We start from the raw sequence: 10,080 nt of genomic DNA, 5'->3' as shown, positions 1-10,080 counted from the left end.
GGTATGCCAGTTCGCCAAACAAAAGGTAAGTCGGGTTGGAGTTTCCAACCCATCAACCCATCGTGGCACAATTCGCTAAAGTAGCGGGTTAAAGATGGACTAGTCCGTCCTAATCTGCCAACCTTTTTTCTATATTTAAAAATTAGAAATAAATAAAATTTTTATATTATATAAATATATATATATATATATATATTATAAATAAAAAATATAAAAAGTTACAATCAGTTTGTTGGCCCGTCCTGAGACAATTATAATATTCAACCCATTTTATTATAATGATCAAAATTAGGATAAATCAAATCGGACCGAAATAACCTGTTTTGAAATATGGAACGAAATAACCTCTTGTGACATATTGAAACTTGTTTTATAAGTTCTCATCGGTTTTACTTTGCAAATAAAGAAACTTTCGACTTTCCTGTTGCCTTATCTTTCGCATCAGCTTCACTTTCATCCCCAAAATGGATACAACCATTTATGCACACACAAAACAACCACCATTCTGCTTCATACGAAAAAATAAAAAAAGTAGACTAATCAAAACCAAAGATTAAATTTTTTACCGATCTTCACAGCAACTTTCATTGTCTTTGCATTGTCCTCTGTCTTAATTTTCAAGTTTTCAACGTCTGAAAACTTTTCCATTAATTTCTGTAACAGAAACGTATAATATAATGTAAATAAATTACAGTAATTAGAAAAATGTGATGGGGCAGAAAGTAGAAATATAATTTTTTCATCTGAAAACTTGTTCAAATAAGAATCAAAGGAATCAAACACAATACACATAATGAACTTAAAATTTGTATGAACGTGGATTTTGTCATAAAAATTAAGAACACATTGGATTTACAGCGTTGACACATGGTACGTTAAACAACAACTTCATAAAAGTAATTGCATTCTAAATAGAAAATATGCCTAAATGAAAAAAAAAAAAAATCTTCGAATTTGAAATGCAATGATGCAAATAGAAACAAAATAAAAACATTCAAACAAAAGAATAAACGCAAAACAAAGGGGCATTCCGAGAATCGAACTCGGGACCTCTCGCACCCAAAGCGAGAATCATACCACTAGACCAAGTGCCCACGCTTCTTTGTAACAGAATTTAAATAAACTAAATACAAATTCATATTCTTTCTCAGTATTCTGTTTGGGCTTTGCCTTACGTCTAGATTAACAACCACATTCCATTTCTTTACTTTGGGCTTTTCTTCTGTTCTATGTGATTTTTTTTAGTGTTTGGGTAGTTCATAGTACAACTTTGTATTATCATTAATAATGTACCAGTGAAAATTCAAAAGTTAAAACATTTATATCTTCATATATTCTATAATAAGAGACAAAAACAATTAAACACAGTTAGTAAAGTAGTTATCATAATTTTTTAATACATATGTACTATAATAATTATCACACACAAAAAAAAAAACATTTACCATAATACTAAAAAATAGAAAGGGCCGAAATAAACAAATGCGTATTTAAGTTTTACTTCCCTTGTTTTTTTTTATAAAACTAATAAATATTAAATTTAAATTTTGTTCAGTTTAACTTATTTAAAAATTTCAATTATTTTGATTGAATAATTTTTTTTAATTTTATTGTTTTCAGATAAAATGTTTTAACTACCACCAAATACCAAAAATAAAAATGAAAAAAGAAAAAGAATGTTGACACATTGTGCTTTAACAAATATATATATATAAAATGTCTTTACTATATATTTATTCTGATAAAAAAATTAAAAATGTCTATTTCGATAAAATTTGTACATCAATAAAATTATCTAGTTCTGGAAGTAATAATGTATTTTGACTAACTTTTAATTTTGATAATGCATAACTAATTACACTACTCAAATTTATCATATTTTTAATGATAAAAAAACCCTTACTAATACGATATTCTGTATAGTGAGAAATAGGGGAACAAAATCTATGCATAAATCAAATTATTATATACTTGACAATAATATTTTGAGTGATTTGGTGACTATAATAACACACAGTTGTTTAATCTTCATTTGTTTTATTTCAGGCAATTTCTTAATTTGAATTAAATAGACATCAAATTAAAAGAAAAAAAAAATCATCCACTCCAATGTCAGTTGATAAGGTTTGTAGAGCTTCTGGTATTATTTCCCTTAATTATCTAACACTTAAAATAGGTGTTCTATACTTCTTAAATGCACGCTACGGAAATTGATATTTTCTTTAATACTTTTAGTATCAAATATTTAATTAACATATTCTTTTACTTATTACGGTTATTCTCTCTCACACACACACGTTAACTGTCCTAATAAGTTAATTTTAACAGTTTTTTATGTAAATATATTTTTAAATATGAAAATATTTGTCCCAAATAATTCTCTTTGAACATGGTTAGCTTAAAAGTAATAAAGTGGCTTTTATAACTAAAATAATATATTTTTATCAAATTTTATATAAAATATAGCAAACTTGGTTAGAGATAATAAAATTTGTTTGACTTGTTAATTACTTATTTAGTTAAATTGAAAAAAAAAATGATATTGGGAGTGTAAGTGATAGACCACGCAGTGCAGGTGACAGATGGACGGTTGAAACATTGTTAAAGTGAATGGATAAGATATTAACGTGACCAACAAATAGGATAAATTCTGGATGGATATTCTAAGATTATTTTGGTATCAATTTTTTATATTATCCAATGTTTTGTTTTTGGTTGGAGTATTATAGCTTGCATGAACAGGGCTTGTTACTCTCCCTTCGAGCAACTTTGGGTCCAAAATTGTTTTGTTCAATAAAATAATATACGCATATTCGTCCCTCTTCATTATTAGTTAATTAATTCTCTAACTCAGGTTATTTTTAATCTAGATATTCATTTAACAAACAATGATAAGATAATGATATTCATTTCTCGAGTTAAAGATAGTAATATTTATTAAACATACATGAGTTTAAAAATTAAAAAAATCTGCGAAGAGTATAACAGCTTTATCTATAACAATATATAAAGGAAATTTTCCTTTTTGTGTCTACATTTCAAAATACTAATTTTACTCTTTAAATATAATAATTTTTTAATTTTTAAAAAATTGACTGTTACTTTTATAATTTTTTTATACATTCGGCTATTTCTGTTTATTCTCTTTTTCTTTATTTATCAATAATTATTCTTTCATCTGTTCTGATATATTTCACTTTATTTTTAATAAATATAAATTTAGTTTATATAACAACTTAATAATATTACAATTTTATCACCTACTAATATAATATCACATATATTTAAAAAATATATACACAGACGCGATAGCGACTGTGTTTATGCTAGTAAAATCTAATTATAATTTAACATAACTTTCAAGCATACCTTGAAAAATTATTTGAAAGTTACACTATGAATAAAAAGTAAAAAAAAATAGTTATAATGTATTTCAAGTCAATATTTTAAATTTAATAATTTATAAAATAAGAAATAGAAAATTGATGTAATAAAATAAATTATTATTTTATTAAACATTGTTTTATATGAATATTAAGAGTTGTCCGAAATTTAAAATGAACTTATAGATTCGTATCCTATCCTACTACTATACTATACAATAGAATGATAATTAGTTAGGTCAGACATGAAAAATCAAAAATGTGTATCTATTATCCGATAAAAAAAATCATTTGTTACTCTTTTTATTATCTATTAATATCCGTTTAAAAAATATTTGTTAATATTTTAGAACCTGCAAACATACTCAAGAATATTTTAAAAAATATTTTATATATTTTTAAAATAAAATATTAATAAAATTGTAAAAAAATATAAAATAAGTAAAGTTTAAATTAAATTTTAATTTTAATTAAATTTAATCTGATAAATATAAATTAACTTTTAATTTTAATTAAATTTAACTTAATAAATATAAATTAATTTTTAATTTTAATTAAATTCAACTTCACAAAATATAAATTAAATTTTAATTGATTTTTTTAAGTAACAAATATTCTCGAGGACATATAAAATGATATAACATCTGATTTATTTATAAACATTTTAACATCTGTATCACCTGAATATCAATTATTCGCTGTAAATTTTATATATAAATATTTATGGAAAGAGTTAATTTTATCATTCCTATTCATATCACAATCTATGTCATGTAAAATTGGTTAGAAAGAAAAAAAATAAAAAATGACACCATCCACGCTGATTAAATACTAGCCTTTAGGAACAATGAACTCATAACACATGATTACAATGGACATTTTGCCTAAGTAATGCAAAACTGTTACTATTTGAGATTTTGATTGTTTTTTGAATGTTCTCAATAAAAATAGTGGGAGAACTGGTTTTTGTTTTTCTTTCATTTAAATAATTGAATATTTTTTACTACATTGGTCATTCATAAGTACTAAAGAGTTTGAGTCTCTTTACACACTATATAAAAGTACATTTTTTATTAGTTATTATTGATTTTAAAGATAAATTTGTAAACTCTTTAACACACTACATAAAGACAAAAGACAAATATGTAAAAATGTACACTAAATAAGAGTCATATATTGAACAATCTTTATTAACTATTATAAATCTGTAAGAAGATGTATAGATATAAATTATACCTCCCCTCTTATGTCTAATGCAGGAAGATAACATCAGTTTTAACTTAGTGTATATTATATATATATATATATATATATATATATATATATATATATATATATATATATATATATATATTATTTTTTATATATTTTAAATTTTATAAGAGAATATTATACATTTTTTTAATATAAGAAACCAATTGTTTTTTAATAAAACATATCAGAATTTCAAAATGTATAAAATATTATTTTTTACAGTTTATTAAGAATTATATAGATGGGATATAATGTTTTGGTAAGAAAACAAATGTATTTATTAGATTATTAACTAATTAAGATACGCTTGCTGATTGGAAAAAAAAATACCATTTATACTATTATTGGTATTATTAAATACTAAAATTAAAATTTAATATTTATATTATTTTTCGTTTATATATTTTTAAAATAAAATATTTTTATTTTAAAATTTAAAATTCAATAAATTACATTGGATATCAACAAATATAATATGTTCATCTAACATGCAGTACATATTATATATATATATATATATATATATATATATATATTATGTTGTACTAGTATTAGTATTATTAAATATAAAGTTAAAATTAAATATTTATATTATTTAGTTTTATACCTTTATAATATAATTATTAATACTGTAAAATTCAGTAGAATACATCATATACTAATAGGATAGTCACTCATTCATCACAATTATATTTTCAATTTCTTAAACCTAATTATTCTTACTTTTTGGTACTAACATGGTTGGGATGAGTAAAAATAAATATAAACATAATTTTATATGTCAAATAGTAAAATACACATTTATTTATTACAACAATTTGAATGATTAGCACTGTATATATTTTATCATAAATTTAAAACTTGTAATATTATATGTTTTATCATAAAATTAAAATATTCAATATTATTAATTTAACTAATCAATTTAACAATTGAAATTTCATTAAATTTTATTTTATTTATTATATATAAACTAGGAGATAAATCTTGCACTTATTATCTTTTCTACTAGTTGTGTTCTCTTTCATTTGTATTTTGTGTAAAAACAAATCACATTCTCCAATAAACCACTAAGGACGAATCAAATAAGAACTGCTGGTAGATAATATTTGATATGTTGTAACGATACAAAATGGTAGATAGAGTAATATATTATATACAAAAAATGATTAAGTGATTAAGTTTGATAATATTTATTTAAAAACATTTTCAGTTATTTTCTAGATAAAAATATTTTTAACTGAGTAACAGTATAAAACGTCGCATTACTAATAATACAAATAATACACTAAATTTAACTCAAATTAAATGTCTTTTACCATTATTTATCTCAGTAACTATTCTTGATTTGTTGTGTTTATAATGACCATAATGTGAAATAAAGGTTCAAGCCGCGCGGGCCTAGTTTTATTTTTATTATTATATTTGATAACAATTTAAAACAAAAAAAATACAAAGTTAATAAATAAGAAACCTAGTGTGGTTCAAGGCATGCCTGCCTAGTTTTATTTTTATTTATATATTTGATAAAAATTTAAAATAAAATGCAGAGTAAGGTAATAAAAAAAAAAAAGGTATTGTGGTTATTAGAAATAGAGAAAATAGAATTAAATGTGTGATGTATTTGATTGTTTGATGTTTGAGGCATGGAAAAGCAGAGGAGTCAGAAACAGAGGTGCATGTCAACGCTCCTAAACTCTTCACACAGAACCACTCTGCAACAGTGTTCTCTCTCTCTCTGTCACCCTTCCAATAAAGGAACACAACCCAACCCAAGTAACATAGTAATATAATATAATATTTTTAATAATATTATATTATATAATAAGCTTTCTTTTTCTTGGGACTTTGTACCCTACTTACTGCATCCGCAATGGCAGAAAAAGCCAACTCTGCTGAGTAACCGTTCCCCCCACGCGGCAACCCTTCTTCTTTAATTCCCATTTTCTCCCGCTCTCAACTTCTCTCTTCCTATTTACTCCTTCATTCATTCATATTCATATTCATCCATCACCTTTTTCATTTCCAACACCACTTTTTTTCTTCTTCGTTTTCCACTGCCGTAGGAATGTCATCTGTGTCGGAAACCCACGCCGGAGAAGACGGAAAACACTACCCTGCTCCGCTCGCTCCTCATGACGACGTCGTCAGGGACTCCTCTCTTTTCTGGGACACTCTCAGACGCTTTCACTTCCTCATGGGTACCAAGTTCATGTGAGCTTCTATTTTTTATTCTTCCGTTAATTTGTTTATTTATTTTCAGACTTTTTTTCATTAATAAAAAATGTGGTGTTGATTTAATGGGGTTAAGGTTTGGTTTTGGAAAGTGTTTCTGTGATAGATATTGTTGTTATTAAAAATGGTTAAAATAAAATGAAATAATGTGGACCGTTTTGGCCTGGTCAACTTGTGAAGGATTCCTGTGATTGGAGGGAAGGAGCTAGATTTGCACGTTCTTTACGTGGAAGTTACCAGAAGAAGTGGCTACGAGAAGGTCCCTACAACCTCTTTACGACACTCCGATTATTATTTTATTTTTTATTTGTTAAATAAATTGACTAACTAGTGAAGAAATGGAACATGTTTTCTTTTTGTAACCCCCGTCAGGTAGTTGCAGAGAAGAAGTGGAGGGAAGTTGGTAGCATTTTCAAGTTCTCAGCAACCACCACAAGTGCTTCTTTTGTGTTGAGGAAACATTACTTGAGTCTTCTTTATCATTACGAACAGGTTCACTTTTTCAAAGCTAGGGGTTCTGTTTATACTCCTTCAACAGGTGCCACATTACATTTATTTTATATTTGCTCATTTTTAATTTTTGTTTAACCTGTTGATTAATGAATTGCGATTTTGCAGATGCATTTTCCGGGAACAGTCCTTCTTGGAGACCTGAATTAGCTATTGTGGAATATTCTCCTAAGCCCTCCAATAGTAGTTCCGAATCCCGTGCTGAAGGTGAATCGACAATTCTTTAAGTCAGGGAAAAAAAATTAAATTTCTAAGATTAAGTTGTTTAATTTTGGGTTTTGCTATGCTAGTTCTTGGAACTGTCATCTCTGTGGAATGGGTTGATTAATTTCTGATTCATTTATCGATGTTGTTGCTCTCTCTAATAAATAACCCACATCTTGCTAATTAATGAAACTCGGTTTCTCTTGCGTAAGCTAATTACATTATTGGCTGCTTATTCATGTCATGGACACAATTTATCTGGGACATACGTTGGTTGAATGTTGAAAAGGTTGACTTCAACAAACCCACTAATAAATGTTTAGTGTTATGTAAATGTAATTTGAAATGAATAATGGTTGGACAAGAACGATGTTGTAATTTTTAAGGTAGTGGTGTAGTTGGTCTTATTGGCATAATCCTTGTTGTTATAGCTGATGCCGTTTTAAGCCAGGAACAATAATGCACTTATTTTATGTAAGTTGTCTGCACTTTGAAAGTGTTTGTTCAGTGCTGAAATTTACTGTTTGTTGTGTTGTGTTGTTTGTAGAAACTTCATGTCTCTCAGGAAATGGAACAATAGAGGGAAAATTTGAGTGTGGTTATTTGGTGTCTGTGAAACTGGGTTCAGAGGTTCTGAGAGGGGTGCTTTACCATCCAGAAAAAATGGTTGCTCCTCCTTCGATTCCGCAGCACGAAAATGCGATTGTGCCATTCAAAAGCAAAGGTAACCGTTCTGGTCGTAGGAGAAGAAACAAGAGAAGGTGGGACCCTAACTATCCAAAGCCGAATAGGAGTGGCTATAACTTCTTCTTTGCTGAAAAGCATTACTCTCTCAAAGCTCTCTACCCGAACAGAGAAAGGGAGTTTACCAAGATGATTGGGCAGTCATGGAACAGTCTTAGCCCCGAAGAACGAATGGTAATTGTTTTTTTTTTTTTTGTTTCTTTCTATGTTGTTGTTATCTGGATTATTACAATGTAGTTTTTGATTAAAGCATGCATGTTGGAAAATAATAGATGTTGGTTAATGATGTTTGGTGCAGGTTTATCAGAACATCGGGTTAAGAGACAAAGAAAGGTACAAGAGAGAACTGACGGAGTACAAAGAGAAGATGAAGCTTAGGCAGACCTCAGAAGTTGGACTTCCATAGAATCTTACTGCTTACCCTTTTCTGGAAACCAAAGAAAGAATGGCTTAGAAATCTTGTGGACTTTTACATACATACCATTCATGAGGATAATGGTCCATTGGACATTATTGTTTTTTTTTCTTTATTTTTTCAGAAAAAAGAAAACCAGTGTCGATCCTTTCCTTTCGTTTAATCAATCTATTATCTTCCTAAGTTTGTTCTTTCTGGATGGATGGTACAATCAAGTATAGCGTGGTCCACACAATCTTTTATATTTTTAATCTTTAAAAAAAAAAAGAAAATTTGATTTAAAATCGTTTAACTCCTTCCATTTTTTTGTGGTTAGAATTTCTCTGAAGTGTTTTTTGAAATGAGACAATGCATCCATTGATATATAACTATTCATCGTATTATTATTTTCAAAACACTTAATTACTCCATTTTCATGATATTATCATTTTCAAAAGTAAAATATCCGTAGAATTCCTCCATTTTAATGAAAGATTGAAACCAAATATTTTCTAGACTGTTTTCCTAAAATAGATAATTACTAGGGGATTACACAAATGCTTGTTGGCCCAAACTTTGTCCTTGTAAGAAATACTTCGCTATGTTGCTTAAAAATATCAGTGGTTCCTGTAGTGGATTTATGATTTTGGACCCATAATACGTTAGTATCACAATAAATTAAATATAGTTATTAATATTCTTAAAATAAAACGTTTGTTCAAGTATACTTGTTCATATAAAATTTATGGCTAAACAAGAAATAATATGTCAAGAGACAATGAAAGTGATTAGATGATATTTAAATATAAAATAGATCTTCGTTGTTTAGCTAAATCAAATGTAAAATTGTGAGAAAAGCTTTACATCTCTTTAATTATAAAAGAAAAAAAAATAAATATAAGTACATAGAAATTTCTAAAAAAAATAAGACACAGATTTCAATACCAATGGTTCAACCATGAAGACAAAACTTTGGATACCAAAGAATACAAAGTGTTCAGTAACAATACTTTCTATATAGCTTTTCTAAAAACTGTTTCAATATACTTACGTATTCCTATCAATCTATTATGCAAATATATTTTTAAATTGCAAGTCACTTCCCTATCATACTAAGATTTCTAAGTTTTTCAGAATTGTTTTCATTCTATGCTAAAGTCAAAAGGTTTCCTATTTACAAATAAGAAGTATTGATTTATTTTTTTAAATTAGTTATATTAAGAGATAATTAACATAACTATGAATCACTTTTTATTTATTTATTTGTAATTATTAACTGAAATGGTATTTATAATCTTTGTTTGTATACTAATTACTGAATTAAATGTTTGTTAATAAACGGAAAGTGTAATTGAT

At 26.6% G+C, this 10,080-nt stretch overlaps 1 protein-coding gene and 1 non-coding gene across 2 annotated transcripts; one reads left to right on the top strand and one right to left on the bottom strand.

The window, feature by feature from the left end:
* Nucleotides 1–1,022: 1,022 nt before the first annotated feature.
* TRNAP-UGG (transfer RNA proline (anticodon UGG)) lies at nt 1,023–1,094 on the bottom strand. Its single transcript has one exon. It is a non-coding gene; the product is annotated as a tRNA-Pro (tRNA).
* A 5,428-nt stretch (nt 1,095–6,522) lies between these two features.
* LOC114162911 (HMG (high mobility group) box protein with ARID/BRIGHT DNA-binding domain-containing protein) lies at nt 6,523–8,928 on the top strand. Its single transcript, XM_028046906.2, has 6 exons — nt 6,523–6,851; nt 7,053–7,131; nt 7,245–7,410; nt 7,491–7,589; nt 8,134–8,504; nt 8,629–8,928. The coding sequence occupies exons 1-6, from the start codon at nt 6,706–6,708 to the stop codon at nt 8,734–8,736; spliced, it is 969 nt and encodes a 322-aa protein (XP_027902707.1). The 5' UTR covers nt 6,523–6,705; the 3' UTR covers nt 8,737–8,928.
* The last annotated feature ends 1,152 nt before the right edge of the window (nt 8,929–10,080 follow it).

This window comes from Vigna unguiculata, chromosome 9 (assembly GCF_037176805.1).
Source record: "Vigna unguiculata cultivar grain cowpea cultivar isolate G323 ecotype 2 chromosome 9, ASM3717680v1, whole genome shotgun sequence".
Taxonomy (NCBI): Eukaryota; Viridiplantae; Streptophyta; class Magnoliopsida; order Fabales; family Fabaceae; genus Vigna; species Vigna unguiculata.
This window is presented reverse-complemented; position numbering and strand designations above follow the sequence as displayed.

Bases quoted from the DNA above. Each gene is read 5' to 3' on its own strand.
- LOC114162911 (XM_028046906.2), top strand. From the start codon at position 6,706: ATGTCATCTGTGTCGGAAACCCACGCCGGAGAAGACGGAAAACACTAC. The intron at 6,852-7,052 runs GTGAGCTTCTAT...CAACTTGTGAAG, and splicing joins CTCATGGGTACCAAGTTCAT to GATTCCTGTGATTGGAGGGA. The intron at 7,132-7,244 runs GTCCCTACAACC...AACCCCCGTCAG, and splicing joins GAAGAAGTGGCTACGAGAAG to GTAGTTGCAGAGAAGAAGTG.